This window comes from Tupaia chinensis, unplaced genomic scaffold, assembly GCF_000334495.1.
Source record: "Tupaia chinensis unplaced genomic scaffold, TupChi_1.0 Scaffold143596_1, whole genome shotgun sequence".
Lineage (NCBI taxonomy): Eukaryota > Metazoa > Chordata > Mammalia > Scandentia > Tupaiidae > Tupaia > Tupaia belangeri.
Genome location: NW_006203442.1, coordinates 48,117 through 67,743, shown reverse-complemented (window position 1 = coordinate 67,743; position 19,627 = coordinate 48,117). Strand labels below are relative to the sequence as shown.

The window sequence follows — 19,627 nt, the reverse complement described above, 5'->3', positions numbered from 1 at the left end:
GTGGCATGACGTACACCCGGGGCTGCCGGGCCTGGCCTGTGGGTACAGGGAGCAACTCCGAGGTCACCCCAGGGCAGAGGTGGCCAGGGCAGCCCCACAGGCCCCGCCCGCCCGTCTCCCTGCCCACCTCTGACTTTGGAGATTGTCCTCTCGATGGGGGCTGGGAGGGCTCGGCTGTTGACCTTGCACTTGAACTCCTTGCCCTTCAGCCAGTCCTGGTGCGCGATGGGGAGGGTGCTGACCACGCGGTAGGTGCTGTTGAACTGCTCTTCCTGCACCTTCTCCCGGGCTGTGTGCACCTCTGTGCCGTCCACGTACCAGTTGAACTGTACCTCAGGGTCGTCAGGGCCCACGTCCACCACCATGCAGTTGACCTCGGGTGTCAGGGAGATCATGAGAGTGTCCTTGGGCTTTGGGGGGAAGATGAAGACTGATGGTCCCCCCAGGAGCTCAGGAGCTGGTGGAGGAGAGACGGGGTACATGTCAGTGCCTGGGCTGGGCCTACCTTCTGATCTGGGGCGTGTTCTGTGGGCTGGAGGTGAGCTCCAGCTGGCTTACCTGGGCACTTGGGACACAGGGGTTCGACCACAGGCTTAACTGCAGAGAGAAACCTGGGGTTAGTGGGGTCTGGGAGGTCGGAAGGCACCCGAGCAGAGCAAGGGAGAGCCGGCCGGTGGGTGGGCTGAGGTCAGGTACAGCTCTCGGCAGGTCTGAGACCCACACCTCCCTCTGTGTGCCCAGTCTATGCCCAGCCTGGGCCTGGTGGAACCACCTGATGGGGATGTGCGGGGAGCTCGCTGAGAGCGCCCTTGTCTCGGCGGGAGGCTGGGCGAGCCCGCCCCTGTGGTGCCCTCCCTGAGGCCTGCTCACCAATCTTCTTATCCTGTTTGGTCCCGCTGGCCTGGTGGGCAACGTTACAAACGAAGGGCTGGCCCTTCAAGCTGCTGGCTGGCACGGTCACCATGCTGCTGCTGGCGTACAGCCCCGAGGACTGCAGGACGGCCGGGAAGGTGTGCACGCCGCTGGTCAGCTTGCCCGAGTTCCAGGTCACGGTCACAGGCTCGGGGAAGTAGTCTTTGATCAGGCAGCCCAGGGCCGCCGTGGGGTTGGAGTCGGTGCTGGAGGTCAGCGGGAAGACTGATGGGGCCGTGGTGCTGGCTGCAAGAGGAGGTGCTGACTGAGCCTGGCGTGAGGCAGCCAGACCCAGGCCCCAGAAGCCCCCTCCCAGCTCTCCTGCGGGGAGCCAGGCAGGGACCAGTGTCTGGGCTCAGAGGCATCAGGTGCCACCTGGCTGGCCACACTGGGCTCCCGTGAGCTCCCTCCTTGTCCTGAGGGCTCCAGAACAGAACCCCTGAGCCCAGCATCCTCCTCTTGTGCTTTCAGAAAGTTTGCAGGGCCAGTCGTGGCTCTGCTGCCCTAGGGCCTTGGATGCTGGGCCTGACCTGGGGTCAGCGCAGCCCTGGGCCCCTGGCTACTTGCCCCACTCCAGCCTCCTGGGGGTGCCCAGGGGCCCCCGTTCTTGGCCTGCTCCTCAGCCTAGCCCTGCCCTGGGTGAGTGGCCCCTCTTCGGCCGCAGTGAGCGCTGGCCTCTGCCCACCCTTGGTCGCAGTCTTGGTCACGACCTGCTCTGCCCTCCAGGCCCTGTGGCTTCTGCAGGTGTACTGTAGCCCAGCTCCCAGTCCTGGACACCTGTCCTGGGACTGCTCCCTCAGACCACCGCCTCCGCCAACTCAGGCTGCTGAATCCACGCTCAGCCGACCCACCGCTCCTCTGAGCTCCGAGGTCCACCAAGGGCCCTCCCGCCCAGGTCCCTGCCCTCTGCCCTCTCAGGCCCTGGGTGGGCTCTGACCACCTGCTTCGTGAGCCCAGCCCGTCTCTCCCAAGCACAGGTAGGAGACTGGCACCCACCCTCGGCCTTCCCCTTCCCCACATGCTGCCAGCACCCCCAGGACCCAGGGAGGCCCATTTTCTCCTTCTGGTGCTGGCCAGAGCCCTGGCCCCTTCAGGAAGCCAAGCCTGCCCTCTGCCAGGCCAGGCCCCTCCGATCTGGTCCCCCGCTCAGCCCGAGGGCCCGGCCTGGCCTCTGCCCTGCACCCCTGGCTCTAGCAGCTCCTGCTCAGGCCCCGCACAGCCCCCTCCGCTCTGTTAGTTCAGCATGCCTGCCCTCCTGTCCCGGGCCTCCACCAGCCCCCAGGGACAGAGCTGGGCCCCTGGCCCAAGAGCTGCCCACATGGTTCCTTCAGGTGTCCCAGCCCCATGGACCTTCCCTGCCCAGGGTCCTCTCTCCGTGCCAGCCCTGGGCCCCTCCTGGCCTGCAGCCGCATCCCTCTGCACCCTCCTGTGAGCTCTGCCTGGGCCCTTCCCCACAGCCAGGGCTCTTTCGAGCTAGTCCGGCCCCTGGGCTGCTCTGCCCCGTGGCCTTCCCTCTGCTCACCGCGCTCCTGTGCTCCTGGCCCGCTAGTGCTCCTGCTGCTCCTCCACCGCCTGTGGCTCACCAGGACTGCTGCCTGTCCCTGCGCCTGACCCCAGCTCGCCACCTCCGCCAGCACCCGACCGCTGGGACCCTCGCCCTGCGCTCGCACAGGCCCCTTTGGCCCTGCCAGAGACTTCCCAGAACGGGAACCTTCTCTGCTCCTGCACCAAGCTTAGCCCAGACAGGCTCCACCCTCCTCTCCCCTACCCTTCCTAGCCCTCCTGCTGTCCCTGCTCATCTGCCCCTGACCTACTGCTCTCCTTGAGTTCCCTGCCCTCCCTTACACTCCCCTACTCTTCCTGAGCTCCCTGCCCTCCCCTCCCTGCTCTCTTTGAGATCCTTGTCATCCCCATCCCTCCCCTGCTTTCCCTGAGCTCCCTGGAATCCCCTTCCCTCCCCTGCCTTTCTCTTCCCTCCCCTTCGCTCCCTGCCCTCCTCTATGCACCCCTTCCTTCTCCTATCCTCTCCTGATGTCCCCTTCCCTCCTCTGCCCTCCTCTGCTCTCCCTGTGCTCCCTGCCCTCCCCTTTCCTCCCCCACTCTCTCCTAGGCTCCCTTCCCCTGCTCACTTGTGCCTGCTCCCATGCTGCTTGTCCTGAACTCTGTTCCCTCTTCTACCCATCCCTACTCACCTTGAACTCCCTGATCCCCTCCCTCTCTCTCCCCTATGGCTCCTGTGTGCCCATATCCACCGCTCTCTTCCTCCTGCTGCTTGCTCTGAACACCGCTCTCCTCTACCTCCCCTGCCCTCTCCTATGTTCCCTTGCCCTCCCCGTGATCTCCTGCCCTCCTCTATGCTCCCCTGTCCTCCCCTATACTCCCTGCCCTCCCCGTGCTCTCCTTCCCTCCCCTATGCTCCCCTGCACTTCCCGTACTCTCCTGCCCTCCCCTATGCTCCCCTGCCTACCTCCTGCCCCTGCTCACCTGCTCTTGCTCCCCTGCTGCTTGCTATGACCTTTCCTCCGTCCTCTACCCTGCTCTGGTCTCCCTGAACTACCCTCCCCTGCTGTCCTCTAGGCCCCCCTGCTCTCATCTACCCTTCCCTGCTCTCCTCTGCCCCTGCTCACCTGCTCCTGCTCCCCTGATGCTCACCCTGAACTCCCTGTCCTCACCCTACTCCGCTGTCTTTCTCTACCCTCCCCTGACCTCCCCTATGCTCCCCTGCCCTTGTTTACTCTTCCCTGCTCCCTCCCTGCCCCTGCTCCCCTGCTGCTCTCACTGAGCTCCCTGTCATCCCCTGCCTTCCTGGACCCTTTTCTGCTCTTCCCTACCCCTGCTCACCTGCTCCTGCTCCCTACTGCTTGCTCTGAATTGCCTTCCCTCCTCTACTTTCCCCTGCTCTTCCTGAGCTCCCTGCTCTTCTGGCCCTCCTCTACCCTCTCTGCCCCCGCCCTGCTTCTGCTCACCTGCTTTTGCTCCTCTGCTGCTTGCCTGGGCCTACCTTCCATCCTCTACCCTCCCTCCCCTCCCCTGCTCTCTCCCAGCTCCCCTGGCCTCCACTACCCGCCTCTGCTCTCTCCCAGCTCCCCTGGCCTCCACTACCCGCCTCTGCTCTCTCCCAGCTCCCCTGGCCTCCACTACCCGCCTCTGCTCTCTCCCAGCTCCCCTGGCCTCCACTACCCGCCTCTGCTCTCTCCCAGCTCCCCTGGCCTCCACTACCCGCCTCTGCTCTCTCCCAGCTCCCCTGGCCTCCACTACCCGCCTCTGCTCTCTCCCAGCTCCCCTGGCCTCCACTACCCGCCTCTGCTCTCTCCCAGCTCCCCTGGCCTCCACTACCCGCCTCTGCTCTCTCCCAGCTCCCCTGGCCTCCACTACCCGCCTCTGCTCTCTCCCAGCTCCCCTGGCCTCCACTACCCGCCTCTGCTCTCTCCCAGCTCCCCTGGCCTCCACTACCCGCCTCTGCTCTCTCCCAGCTCCCCTGGCCTCCACTACCCGCCTCTGCTCTCTCCCAGCTCCCCTGGCCTCCACTACCCGCCTCTGCTCTCTCCCAGCTCCCCTGGCCTCCACTACCCGCCTCTGCTCTCTCCCAGCTCCCCTGGCCTCCACTACCCGCCTCTGCTCTCTCCCAGCTCCCCTGGCCTCCACTACCCGCCTCTGCTCTCTCCCAGCTCCCCTGGCCTCCACTACCCGCCTCTGCTCTCTCCCAGCTCCCCTGGCCTCCACTACCCGCCTCTGCTCTCTCCCAGCTCCCCTGGCCTCCACTACCCGCCTCTGCTCTCTCCCAGCTCCCCTGGCCTCCACTACCCGCCTCTGCTCTCTCCCAGCTCCCCTGGCCTCCACTACCCGCCTCTGCTCTCTCCCAGCTCCCCTGGCCTCCACTACCCGCCTCTGCTCTCTCCCAGCTCCCCTGGCCTCCACTACCCGCCTCTGCTCTCTCCCAGCTCCCCTGGCCTCCACTACCCGCCTCTGCTCTCTCCCAGCTCCCCTGGCCTCCACTACCCGCCTCTGCTCTCTCCCAGCTCCCCTGGCCTCCACTACTCCCCCTCCCACTGCTTTTGCTCCTCTGCTGCTTGCCTGGGCCTACCTTCCATCCTCTATCCTCCCTCCCCTCCCCTGCTCTCTCCCAGCTCCCCTGGCCACCTCTACCCTCCCCTGCTCTCTCCCAGCTCCCCTGGCCACCTCTACCCTCCCCTGCTCTCTCCCAGCTCCCCTGGCCTCCTCTACTCTCCCCTGTTCTCTCCCAGCTCCCCTGGCCTCCTCTACTCTCCCCTGTTCTCTCCCAGCTCCCCTGGCCTCCTCTACCCTCCCCTGCTCTCTCCCAGCTCCCCTGGCCTCCTCTACCCTCCCCTGCTCTCTCCCAGCTCCCCTGGCCTCCTCTACCCTCCCCTGCTCTCTCCCAGCTCCCCTGGCCTCCTCTACCCTCCCCTGCTCTCTCCTAGCTCCCCTGGCCTCTTAGACCCTTCCCTACTCTCCCTGCCCAGCTGTCCTTTCTCCCCTGCTGCTCACCCTGAATTCCCTGACCTCCCCTCCCTTGCCTTTCCCTCCCCTTCTGTTCTTTCCCTGCCCTTTCCTAGGCTCCCCTGCCATCCTCTGTTCTTCCCTGCTTTCCCTCTGCCCTGTCCCCTGCTGCTTTCACTGTCCTCCCCTGCCCTCTCCTGCTCTTCCCTGCTCTCTCCACCCCTGCTTACCAGCTCCTGATCCCCTACTGCTTGCTCTGAACTCCCGCCCCCCTTCTACCTCCCTGCCCTCCTGTACCCTCCTCCCTGCTCTCCTCTGGTCCTGCTCCCCTGCCTCTCACTTTCAATTTCCTGCTTTTCCCACCTTTCTCTACCCCTCCCCACCCTCCCCTCCCCATGCTTGCCCTTCTCTACTGTCCTCCTGCCTCTTCTCCCCACCCCTGCTTTCTGTGAGCTCCCTGCCCCCCTCCCCCCTCCTGCTCTATGTCTAAATCTGCTCACCTGCTCCAGTTCCCCTGCTGCTTGCTCTGAACTCCCTTCCCTGCCCTCCCCTCCCTGCTCTGCCTGAGCTTCCTGCCCTCTCTTACCCTCTCCTGTTCTCCCCAGCCCTCCTTTATTCTTCCCTGCTCTCCCCTGGTCCTGCTTCTCTGCTGCTCACATTGAATCTCTTGTCCTGCCTTTCTCCACCCCCGCCCTCCCCTCCCCTGCCCCCCTCTGCCCATTTCGGCAGTCCTCCTGCCTCTTCTCCCCTGCTTTGTCTGAGCGCTCTGCCCTCCCCACATCCCTTGCTATCCCTGAGCCTCCTGCTCACTCCTACCCTCCACCGCTCTCCCCTGCTCTCTCCTATGCTCCCTGCCTTCCCCTAGCCTCCCCTACTCTCCCTGAGCTCCCTGCCCTCCCCTGCTCTCCCTGCTCCCCCCTACCCCTGCTCACTTGTTTCTGTCCTGTTGCTCTCCCTGAGATTCCAGCCCTTCTCCACCCTACACTCCCCTGCCATCCCTCAGCCCAGGTTGGGCACCTGGGCTTGCTCCATCCCACAGAGCCCCACCTGGTCCCCTGGGGTGAGCTCCTGGACCTCGTAGCCCCACGCCTGCCTGCACACCTGCTCTGCACACTCGGCCACACTCCCAGACTGACAGCCTCCAGGTTGTACTGCAGCAAAAGACACAACCTCCCACCTTTGTGGGGGGGCTGTGCCCCTTGCTCCCAGGCCGAGACCCTCCGCAGCCTGTGTACCTCTTCTCCCAGTCAGCCACCGCCTCTGCCCCGCCGTGGCCTTGGGCCACCTGGACAGGGCACTCTGTTCATCTGCGCCCCCTCCTCTGTGCTGCATCCTCAGCCCTGACCCCTCCTGCCCCTGCCCTGTGCTTGACGTCCAGGTGGGCATTGTCCTGCTCATAGCATAGCTCGTGGGCCATGCCTCAGACAGCAGGTCCGCCTGCCCTGTGCCATCTGCTCCTGGTGCAGGCCTCATCAGCCCGGGGGCTCTGCCTGGTCAGCGTGGGCCTGTCCTGTCCTGCCTGTCCCTCCCTCTCCCCAAGGCACTCACCTGCCCTGCGCTGGCTCCGGCAGCCTCTGCCTCAGGCTCCTACACACTCCCCAAAGTGAGTGGGGAGGGAGCTTCCCAGTCTTCTGCCTGAGCTGTGGCACATGGGGCTGCGCCCCATGCTGTCAGTTGCTGTGGCTCCAGCTTCCTGGGAGTTGGCAGCGCAGCCCCCAGGGATGTGAACTCAGCCCTCCCGCCTTAAACTCGGAGAGTGGGACCGAAACTGGGGGCAGGGCTCAGGGCCTGAAGTTCCCTTTTCTAGGGGTGGTTTCTGTGTCAGAGGTTGTGGGGAGTCCAGGCCCTGATGTGGTGTGTGTGGGTGGGGACAGGGGAACCCCGGGGCGCCTGTGCTACTGTAGCCAGTGCAGTCCCCTGTGCGGCTGGCCTCCCCACGCGCCCCGCCCCTTCCTCTTGGCTGTTATGACCCCTTTCTGCAGCCAGCTCTCCCCAAAGGACAGGGGGCCTCCCCGTGGGATACCAGAGCATAAGGGGAGGCAACTGGGCTCTCCATCCTCCTCTTGGGATTTCGGGCACCCAAGCACGTGCTCCCAGCCTGAGTTTCAAACCTCTGTGTCTGGGACTTGAACCGCGGTGGCCATGTGGGAGTCCAGCACCTTAATCACCACACCACCTGCTGGCCCTGGATCTCCTGCTTTTGAAAGGCTCAGTATCCCTCCCAGGTGTGTATGTGGTCTCTGCCCTTCATCGTGGGAGGGCTTCAGGTTGCTCTCCGGGTGGGGCTGGCCTATCAGGAAACAGGAGTGCTGGTGTCTCTTTGAGGTCCTGATTCCAAATCTCTTCGTAATACCTGGAGGTCGGACGTTGGACCATGCAGCAGTGTGCTGTAATTTTCTGAGAAGCCCCGCACGGCTCTCCGCAGGGTGTAAAGGCCCCCGTCTCTCAACGTACGCGGCTCTCCTGCTCCGCCGTAGTGTGTAAGGGCCCCTGTCTCTGCACACCCCCTCTCCTGCTCCGCCGTCGTAGTGTGTAAGGCCCCGTCTCTCCACACACCCTCTCCTGCTCCGCCGTAGTGTGTAAGGCCCCGTCTCTCCACGCCCCCTCTCCTACTCCGCCGTAGTGTGTAAGGTCCCCGTCTCTGCACGCCCCCTCTCCTGCTCCGCTGCAGTGTGTAAGACCCCGTCTCTCCATGTACGCCCCCTCTCCTGCTCCGCCCTAGTGTGTAAGGCCCCGTCTCTGCACGCCCCCTCTCCTGCTCTGCCGTAGTGTGTAAGGGCCGCCCCCCCTGCCCTAGGGTTGACCGGCCCCGTCTTTGCACGCACCCTCTCCTGCTCCGCCCTAGTGTGTAAGGGCCCGTCTCTGCACGCCCCCTCTCCTGCTCCGCCGTAGTGTGTAAGGCCATGTCTCTGCACGCCCCCTCTCCTGCTCCGTCGTAGTGTGTAAGGCCCCGTCTCTGCACGCCCCCTCCTCTGCTCCGGTGTAGTGTGTAAGGCCCCGTCTCTCCACGTGCACACCCACACTTGCCTCTCTCTTAGGTTTCGGCCAGTGGGTTTGTGCGCTTGCTGGTGAGAGACAGCGAGAAGGAAAGGGGGATGTCGCCCCTCAGGAGGATGGCCAAGCCACAATCCCCTCCCCTCAGGGTTCGGGCACGCGTGCTCACGGTCGGGTACTGTCTATAAGCTCCTGGGCCCAGCACTTGAGCCGTGGTGGGCCATGTGGGAGTCCAACACCCTAACCCCAGGCCACCTGCTGGCCCCACTCCTCTCTCTAATAGCCAGCCTGACTGCTGTGGGGTGGAGCTCATCGCTGGGAAACCCTCCTGTGACCTTGCAAACCTTTTAGAGAAAGAAATTAATTACTTCTCTTCCTCCCATATTCAGTGGCGAAAGGGTCAGGAGAATGAATAAACACTGCCCCTGGGAAGCTGACTAGACCCTTCCCCTCAAGTGTTTACAGAAACCCCAACGTCCGCTTCCAGGCAAGGCAGAGCCCCTCCTGTGTGGTGTTTTCTTTTTCTTTCTTTTCTTTTCTTTTTTTTTTTTTGCTATAGGGCCCGTATGCTGGCCAGACAGACAGAGAGAGACAGAGATGTGGTGTTTTCTTGCTGTGGCTTGAAGGGCTTTGCAAATCCTGGTTAAAATCCCATTGCCATTGTGCAGGTGTTGAGAGGCGAGGCCATGAAGAGGTGCTTAGGCACTGCTCCGGGAGTGGCTCACAACACTGTCAGGGGAGTGGCTAGCTAGTGGGTGGTGTGTCTGTCACAGGACTGTGAGTCCCACCTCTCCCCTGCTTGCTCGTTGGCTTGCCCTTCTGCCTCCACCATGGGGTGACGCAGAGAGAGGGCCCTTGCCAGGTCGCAGGCTCCAGAACGGCAGAGACACACTTCTGCCGTCTCCCAGCCTCAGGTGCTCTGCTCCGCTGGCTGAGGACTATGGCAGCCTGACTCTACTCCAGGGGCATCTCCCTGTCAGCCACTCTCCACGGCCGTGGGCGTCCTCCAGCGTCTCCTAGAACTCATTTCGGCCACACCCGAAGTGGGGACTGAATAGCTTTTCAGTGCACTTCTTCCCTGAGCTTTGTTTAAGGCTCATGGGATGGATGGATCACCGTTCACGAACCACGTCTATGGTTTCTTTGTTTGTCTGCCCGTTCTTGCAATATAGTTGCTCAGAGATCTGTCAGACTGACTTAGCTTCTGTCTGCTCTCAATCATGTCCATGTGCTAGTGACCACACCCAAAGGTTTTTCATGGACAGTTTCTATCTGCCTTATTCTTGATCACCCCGTCATTATGTTTAAATTGGTGGCTGGAGCTTGCCATAGAGCAGCCGCAGAGGGGCAGCCATGCCCTCTCACCAGCTCTTGGCCAACAACCTTGTCCTCTAACCCCTTGAGCAGAGTCCCCTCTTACTGTTTGGGATCTAGAAGAAGTCAGTTCCCCCCCCCCCCCCCCCCCTGCCAATAATGTTTGGACTTTCTGTATTATTTAAAAATACTGCTTGCAATCCAGCAATACTTCTCTGGACTAATGTTATTCCTCTAATCCCTTAATGAAGGGAGCTACACATAGCTAATGAAAACTATGAAGGATCTGGTTTTGCAATCACTTATCTGCAGCTGCAGGCAAGAGGCAGAGACTCCACTGCCCAGTTCTGACAGCTGCATGTCTGAGGCCTGGCACAGTCTGCAGCCTTTGCCTGGCACCAGGTTCCTTGTTAGCTGCCCCCTGACTTCCAGGCCATAGCTGCTGTTATGTCATCATCTCACTTCAAGGCACTGTCACATTCTTTCACTCTTTCATTGATCAGAACTTGTAAAAGGTGATCTCTACTTGCTATGAGTCTCAGAAAAGCAGCCCAGCGAGGCTCGAAAGAAGAGAGATAGATATGGGTGTCCTGTATGGACAGGGTGATGTCCCATGACAATAAAATACTATCAGTGGAATCCAGTCACATATGAGTCATGTACCACATGGTACTTCTATGAAAAAAAAAAGCCATCTTTGAAAAACCTATAGCTAACATTATGCTGAATGGGGAAAAGCTGAAAGCTTTTCCTCTAAAAACTGGTACAAGACAAAGCTGCCCACTCTCTATCCAATATAGTACTGGAAGTCCTAGCCAATGCAATCAGATAAGAGAATGAAATAAGGCATTCTGATAGGGAAAAAAGAGGTGAAATAATCTCTGTTTGCAGATGATATGATTGTATACATCGAAGACCCAATAGTACCCATGAAAAAGTAATAAATTCATACAGGAAAGTGGCTGGATTCAAAATTAACTTACAAAAATCTGTAGTATTTCTTTAAACAAATAAAGCAAGCAGATAGAGACAGTAGTGAAGAAAATAATCCCACTTACCATTGCCACAAAAAGTATAAGATTTCTATGAATAAAACTAACCAAGGAAGTCAAAGACCTCTATAAGAAAAAGTATGAAAATCTTACAAAAAAATAGAAAATGACACAAAAAAGGAGAAGGACATTTCATGTTCATGGACTGAAAGAATTAATATCATCAAAATGTCAATCCTACCCAAACTAATCTACATATTAATGCAATCCCTATAAAATTATAAGAGACATTCTTCACAGATCTAGAAAAGACAATCATGGAATTTGTCTGGAATCATGAGACCCCATATTGCCAAAACAATTCTTGCAAAAAGAGTGGAGTGGGTGGCATCTCACTTCCTGACTCTAAAATATATTACAAAGCTGTGATAATCAAAACAGTGAGGTATTGGCCCCAAACCTCTCCTTCCGGCCCAACACCTATAGAAAAGCCAGGCCATCTTCTGCATGCCTCTAACACTCAGAATGAACTTTGAGAAGGTAGGAAGTAACGTATAATGCATCAGATGACCAGAAGCCATCACAAAGGCACAAGAAATATGGGAAATGAAGAAAATATCTCTCCACCAAGGGTAAAGAGCAGCCCTTCATCTTCTAATACAGTACAATGGAACTGATGGAAATGTCAGATAAAGAATTTAGGATATCCATAGTGGCAAAACTAACATAGATGAAGAGAAACAACGAACTCCAGAAAATGCAGGAGTAAAGGGACAATGAGTTCCAGGAGGTGGGAAAGTTCTTCCACGATCTGAAAGAGGAAATACACACCATAAAAAAGAATATAACGGAACTGCTAGAGATGAAGGCTGTAATATATGAAATCAAACCCCCCTCGACAGTAATTAAAAGCAGATTAGATCATGCAGAAGCTGGAATCTCAGATGTAGAAGATATAACCTCTGACCTAGACAAAGTCACCAAAAATACTGAGAAAATGACCCCCCAAAATTGAGAATAATATACAAGTAATATTAGATACTATTTGATGCCCCCAAATTGAGCTCATCAGTATCCCAGAACGTGAGGAAACTACTCAGGGCATTGATGATCTATTTCATGAAATCCTGGGAGAAAACTCTCCAAACCTAGAGAGGCACTCTACGACCCAGACCCAAGACATACAAAGCACCCCGCGTACAATCAACCTGAGAAGATCTCTCCCGAGGCACATCATAGCCTGGTTGACCAAAACCACAGACAGAGATAAGATGCTAAAATTGTCAAGAGAAAAATGGCAAGTTCATTTCAAAGGATATCCCATCAGGCTAACATACATCTGACCTCTCGTCAGAAACAATGCAATCAATGTATCCACTTAATAAATACCTACTATCCACACTTTACGGTAGAGATCGAAATACTGGAGGGCATAAAAGCAATGAAAATAGTTAAGAGTGCTGAAGACTGTGGAATGGGGTGGGAGAAGGGAATAGCACAGAGAAAGATAGCAAGAGAATAAAGAGGCATGACATTAGTGAGACACAGAAATGGCTTATTACCTGTTGATGATGATGTGTGTAGCATTCTCAGCTGGACTGGTCTAAGAAGTAGTTCATGTTGGGTAAATTCCTTTTACAAGCAAAACGATATATACTTACTGAATATCTAAAACATGATGATGAGAAGGGAATAGCACAGAGAAAGATAGCAAGAGAATAAAGAGGCATGACATTAGTGAGACACAGAAATGGCTTATTACCTGTTGATGATGATGTGTGTAGCATTCTCAGCTGGACTGGTCTAAGAAGTAGTTCATGTTGGGTAAATTCCTTTTACAAGCAAAACGATATATACTTACTGAATATCTAAAACATGATGATGATAATAATAGTAAATTCCTTTTACAAGCAAAACGATATATATTTACTGAATATCTAAAAAAATGATGATGATAATAATCTGGGAAATAAAAAGCTGTTTGATGATGACGTGGACAGTAATGTCTTCGTCTTGACTGATATGCAAGGTATTCCTTCTGGAAAAACAAAAGTAGATATGCAAGGTATTCCTTCTGGAAAAACAAAAGTCGTACTCTGTAAAGATATATGTGACTCAATGTAATATATACAAGATTATGATAATAAATAAAAATAAAATTAAAAAAAGAAAAAAATATATTCAAAGTGTTAAGTAAAAAAATAATTTCAACCAAAAATACTGTATCTGGCAAGATTATGTTTCATGTGGGAAGAAAAGATATAAACATTCTCAGATAAAACCTGAAAGAATTACCAACACCAGACCAGCTCTCCGAGATGTTCTGAAGGGAGTGCTCTACCAGGAAAACTAAAGCCGACAGAAAAATAAGAGAGCAAAAAGTGACCAAGAAAAAGGCCAACTTAATGGTAGGGACAAGTTCTGAAATATCAATAATAATGTTTAATTATAACAGGAAGATCAGACCATAGTAACACTGCAAACTCAACAAAAGAGAGATTATATGAGACTGAACTGGTGAAATAGAATTCTATGACTTTTTTCTAAAACATTACTCATTTTCTTCTATGCTCTGTCTTCCAGATGTAAGGATTTTTGTTTTCTTTTGAGTTGTTGATAGATTCAGCAGTTTGTTAAAAAAGTTTTTTTAATAGAAAGATAAACTATTTTCCCTTCCTGACCCCTTTGCAATTGGAAAATATTTGTGAGCATTCGTATTTTGTGGCAGAATAGTTATTTGCATAAGTTCAATAATGCATTAGTATCTGTTGCCTAGCAACAGAAATTGAATTCTTCTGGGGCTTTGTGCAAATAACAGACCAAATTGAGATGAACTCAATTTTTTTGCAAATAAGTTAGTTTATACCTCTCTTTAGTAAAAGCAGAATGAAGAGAGAGAGAAAAAGGCTTCAGAAGAAAATTACAGTGCACTTATCACTAGATTCTAGCTTTGTCCATACTTTAAGATCTTTTGTGAATTAATTAAATGTGAAAAAAAGTTTAGTATGGAAGGGAGGGAGGGGAAAGGAGAAGGAAAAAACTGGTAAAAGTATGCTTAATTGACAAAAAATGAGAAGCTATTTGGTGATGATAATGTATACAGTAATATCTTTGTCTTGACTGACATCCATGGTATTTGTGTTGGATAAAGAAATGTATACTGTAAAGACATGTGATAAATGTAAATAAATTTAAAAATAAATAAGAAGAAACCCCAGAATGGTACTGACACAAAAACAGACATGAGGACCAATGGAACAGAGTAGTGACCCAAGAAATAAACTCCAAAACATATAGCCAATTGATTTATGCCAATTGGTACCAGTCAATCGAGTGGGAAAAGGAAGATATCTTTAGCAAATGGTGCTGGAAAAATAGGGTACCCACCTGCAGAAAGATGGATCTGAACCCCTATCTGTCACCATTAACAAAAATTATCTCAAAGTGGATTAAAGATCTAAACCTAAGCCACAAAATATAAAACTACTAGTGGAAAACATTGGGGAAATTCTGAGAGACACTGGGGTAGGCAAAGACTTCTTAAGCAAGACCCTTAAAGTACAGGCAATAACTCCCAAAATAGGCAAGTGGGATTACATCAGACTAAGAAGTTTCTGCACAGGAAAGGACACAGTAATTAGTGTGAATCAACAACCCTCAGAATGGGAGAGTATTTTTCTAAACTGTGCCTCAGATAAGGGACCAATAATCAGAATACATAGGGAACTCAAATGGTTTAACTGGAAGAAAATTATTAACACAATTAAAAGATAGGAAAATGAGCTCAACAAGCAGCCCTGTAAGGAGGACATACGAACTGCCAAAAAGCATATGAAAAAATGCTCAACATCTCTCATCATTAGGGAGATGCCAATCAAAACTACAATACGGTACCACCTAAGCCCAGTCAAATGGTGAAGATTAAAAAAACAAGAAATGATAAATACTGGTGGGGATGTGGTGAAAGAGAACTATCCTACATTGTGGGTGGGAATGCAATTGTTCCAGCCACTGTGGAGAACAATATGGAGGTTCCTCAAAGACCTTCAAATAGAACTATCATATGATTCTGCAATTCCACTCCTGGCTATCTACCCAAAGGACAGGAAGATGCTTAGTTGGAAAAGCTCTTTCATTCTATATTTATTGCAGCATTATTCACGATTACTAAGACATGGAATCAACCCAAATGTCCACAAACAGATGAATGGATTGAAAAAGTGTGGCACATTACTCCATGGAATACTATTCAGCCATAAAAAACAAGTCTCTGGCTTTTGATAGAAAGTGGCTGAGTATGAAAGATTTATTGCTGAGTGAAGCAAGTCAGTCTATGAATGAGAGACATTGTATGTTTCCACTTAACATTACTGACTGTCTGCCCTCTATGGTAGAGACTGAAAGACTGGAGGACATAAAAGCATTGAAAATTGTTATCGGCATTTGGAACAAAGTGGAAGGAGAGTGGAAGAGGAGAAGAGTGTTGAAAAGGAAAATTGAGGAAAATAAATAGAGCGATAAGAATTTTGTGGGACACAGTTATGGTTTATTACCTGTTGATGAGGATGTGTATAGTATTCTCAACTGGGTGGTCTGAGGTGTATATCATGCTGCGTAAAGTCTCTTTACAATCTAAATGATGTATAGTGATTGAATGTATAAATAATAATAATACTAATAATATAGGGAAGTGAGCTGAACAAACTCTCCAAGGAAGACATACAACTAGCCAATAAGCATATGAAAAATTTTCAACATCTCTTATCATAAAGGAGATGCAAATCAAAACCACAATGAGATACCACGAACTCCAGTCAGAATAGCCAAAATTAAAAAAAAATAAAATGATAAATGCTGGTGGGGATGTGGTGGGAAGGGAACTCTCCTAAACTATTGGTGGAAAGGTAAATTAGTTCAGCCACTGTGCAGGACAAATGGAGGTTCCTCAGAAGCCTACAAATAGAACTGTCGTACAATCCAGAAATTCCACTCCTGGGTGTATAAGGATACCCAGGATAGAAATACCCTAAGTTGGAAAAACATTTGCACATCCATGCTTGTTGCAGCCTTATTCACAATTGCTAAGACAAGGCATCGATCTGAATGTCTAAGAGGTGAATGGACTGAAAAAATGTGGCACATATATACATTGAATATTACTCAGCCATAAAAAAAAGAGACCCTGGCATTTGGTAGAAAGTGGACAAATATGGAAGATAGAATGCTAAGTGAAGCAAGCCAGACTATGAAAGTGAGCCATTGGACGTCCCGCTTTATATACACCAAATATCTGCACTCTATTACAGAAAGTGAAAGACTGGAATGTATGTGGAGAGCACCTGTGGGCACTAGAGATAGTGTGGGAGGAGAGTGGGCAACAGGGGGCAAGGGGGAGGAAATCAAAGACAAAAAGACCAATATTTAATGGACACAGAAATGGAAACTTGCCTGGTAATAATGTGTATGGTAGTATGTCTGAGTGGACTAATGTACAGTGTGTTCGTGCTGGGAACATTCATTTTATGTGTTGTAAAGATGTGCAGTATTTAAACGCAAAGAAAGAATGTATTAACTTAAACCATCATGACTTTATTGTATTTTATTACATGGAAACACTGGCAATAAAGCGATTCAAAACCTCAAAAAAATTTCTGCGACAAAAATATGGAGAATTGTCTGTTGATGATGATGTTGATAATATCATTAACTGGACTAATATACAGTGTATTCATGCTGGAAGATTCATTTTGTATGCTGTAATGATATACAATGATTGACTGCATAAAAACTAATAAAATATTTAAAAAATAAAAAACGAAAACTCTTAGCAAAATTTGAGTAGAGGAAAATAAACACAAATTGATAAAAGATGTCTACAAAAAACTTGCAGCTCCTCTACTGCTGGTGGGAATGTAAATTGGTCCAGCCACTGTGAACAATATGGAGGTTCCTCAAAGACCTACAAATAGTACTACCATATTATCCAGCAATTCTAGTCCTGGCTATCTACCCAGGATAGCAGAATTCTCAGTTGAAAAAGTGCTTGCATTGCACATCTGTTTATTGAAGCATTATTCACAATTGCTAAGACATGGAACTAACCCAAATGTCCACCAACAGATGAATGGATTGGAAAAGTGTGGCAGATAAACTCTATGGAATACTACTCAACCATAAAAAGAACAACAAGGCCTTGGCATCTGACAGAACATGGATGGATATGAAAGATCTACTGCTGAGTGGAGCAAGCCAGACTATGAAAGAGGGACATTGTGGTGCTGGCAGGGGCATGGTGGTTAAGGGTGCTGGACACCCACACGGCTGACCTTGGTTAGAGTCCCAGAGCTGGCGATTTGGTTTCTCATTTTTCCTCTCTCTCTCTTGATCTCGCTCTGTCCCTTTCTGGTCATATAAACAAATAAATAAAGTTAAATAAAATAATTCTTTAAAAAGAAAACCGAGACATTGTATGTCTCCACCTTACATATACTGACTGTCTGCACTCTATGGTGGAAACTGAAAGATTAAAGGACATAGAAGCATTTAAAAGGGTTACAGATACTAGAGACAATGTGGGAAGAGTGTGAGAGAAGGGGGAGAATGTAAGGAAAGAAATTAAGAAGGAAAATAGAGAGGCAAGACATTTATTGGACACAGAAATGGATTATTATCTGTTGATGATAATGGGTTTTGTATCCTCAACTGTACTGGTGTGAACTATATTCATATTTGGTATATTCAACTTACTAGCTAAGTGATGTATAGTGAATAAATGTATAAAATAAATTAAAATAATTAAAAAACCTTTGCAGTTGGCATCATGCTTAATGATGAGAAACAATATGCTTTCTCCCTAAGATCAGGAACAAGACAAAAAATGTTCCTCTACCACTCCTACTCAACACCTTAGTGGAGGTCCTAGCTGATGCATTAGGACATGAAAAGGGCAAATGAAACACAGATTGTGGAGAAAGAAATAAAAGTACTTTTGTTTACAGATGACATTATTTATATGTAGAAAATCCCAAAGAGTTGCATTTCTTCTTCAGCCGGGAAGGACATTGGTGTCAAGGCACAGTAACGGCCATGGCTTCCAGTGCTTTGGTGAAACCTCAGCTGCGTGGCCTTCTGGCCAGGCGTCTGCGATTTCATATTGTTGGAGCGTTCATTGTATCCCTGAGTGGTGCAGCTTTCTGGAAGTTTGCCATGGCTAAACTAAAAAAGAAGGCATATGCATATTTCTACAGAAATTATGGTTCCATGAAAGATTTTGAAGAGATGAGGAAGGCTGGTGAGTAGATGAGTAGAGTTTGTACTCCTTCAGAGTAAAAAGTGATTTTGGAAGGTAAAGAATGTCATTGGCTTGGTACCATGTTCCTGAACTATGAAACATGAATGCATGGGCTAAAGAATAGTTTCTCTTGATAAATAAATACTGTGGATGGAAAAAAAAAAAAAGAAAATCCCGAAGTGTTGACAAAAAAAGAAGTTTCCTGAAACTGTAAATGATTATAGCAAAGTTGAAAAACGGAAATTTAAAATATAAAATTCAACTTTTTTCCTTTTATACCAACAGAAAAACCCCAGGAATTTTAAAGGGAAGACGCAATATCATTGTATTAGCATCCCAAATTGAAATACTTAGATATAGGTAATTTCAGAGATAAGAGGAATGAAGATGTTCTGCTGAGAATCTACCCTGGCAAAAATAGGCAGGCCAGAAGACTGAGTTCACCATAAAAGCTGAGAGCTGAGAGCTGAAAGTTGAGAGCTGAGATCTAGTGATTTCAGAGATAAGTGCAATGAAGACATTCTGCTGAGAATCTATGCTGGTAGAGCCCCTGTCTCTTTCTCTCTGTCTCTTTCTGCCTTTCTCTCTGTCTCTTTCTGCCTTTCTGTCTCTGTCTTTTCATTTTTAAATTCTTTTCTAAAAATTTTTTTAAGGTAAAGTTTTTTCTTGGCTCTGAAATCTTTTATCTTTGTAATAATCACTTCCTCTCTCCCCTTCTCAACTAGGCAAAAAAAGGCAGGCAAGAAGAAGACCGAGTGTGCCATGAGAGCTGAGATCTAGTGATTCCAGATGTAAGAGGAATGAAGATATTCTGCAGAGAATCTACACTGGTAGAGCCCCTGTCTCCTTCTCCCTGTCTTTCTCTGCATTTCTGTCTCTGTCTTTTCATTATTTAAAATGTTTCTTTTTAAAATTTATTTATTTATATGTTTAATCACATTATTTAGCTTACAAAGTGAACATTTCAATATGTGAACATTTCTCCCCAATCTTGCTGATCAAAATATCTTCAACAAATAATACCACTACCTCCCTGTCCCGTCAATGCTCTGTCTCTGTATCCCTCTTCCAAATGTCTTTCCCCAGGCCCCACACCTTCACACACACCACATCTGGCAATCACACCCATCTCTTGTGTTTGTACATCTGTTAGTCAGTTTCAATCATAGAATACAGAAGAGGCCAGGCTTTCAGAAGGAGGTTCCACATGACTCCTGAGAACTAGGCTGAACTTCAAGAATTTGAAAGAAACACACCATCCATCAGATGACAAGAAATCGGTCATGAGAAATATGGGAAAACGAAAAAATACCTCTCCTCCAAGGTAAAAGAGTAACTCTTCTTCATCCACACGCAGTTCGGTGAAAATCATGGAAATGTCTGATAAGGAATTTAGAGCATTCATAATGTCGAAGCTAACAGAGATGGAAGAGAAGAGAGATAATGAACTGCTAAAGAGAAAGGAGAAAGAAGTTGACGAGTTCCAGGAGATGAGGAAATTCTTGCAAGGCCTAAAAGAGGAATTGCACACTTTACAAAAGACTCAAATGGAACTGCTAGAGTTGAAGTCTATAATACAAGAAGTCAAAATCTCCCTTGAAAGTATTAAAAGCAGACTAGATCATTCAGAAAATAGAATCTCAGATGTAGAAGAGAAAATGGCTGG

General features: G+C 50.3%; 1 gene segment (V, D, J or C); it reads right to left on the bottom strand.

Moving 5' to 3' along the window:
• Window positions 1-2,258, bottom strand: part of LOC102478406 (immunoglobulin heavy constant gamma 1-like) — a 2,708-nt gene extending 450 nt beyond the window's left edge. The window contains 5 exon segments of the C gene segment in view: window positions 6-36; window positions 128-457; window positions 559-597; window positions 871-1,158; window positions 2,231-2,258. Coding sequence covers window positions 6-36; window positions 128-457; window positions 559-597; window positions 871-1,158; window positions 2,231-2,258 — 716 coding nt within the window.
• Between the last annotated feature and the right edge of the window lie 17,369 nt (window positions 2,259-19,627).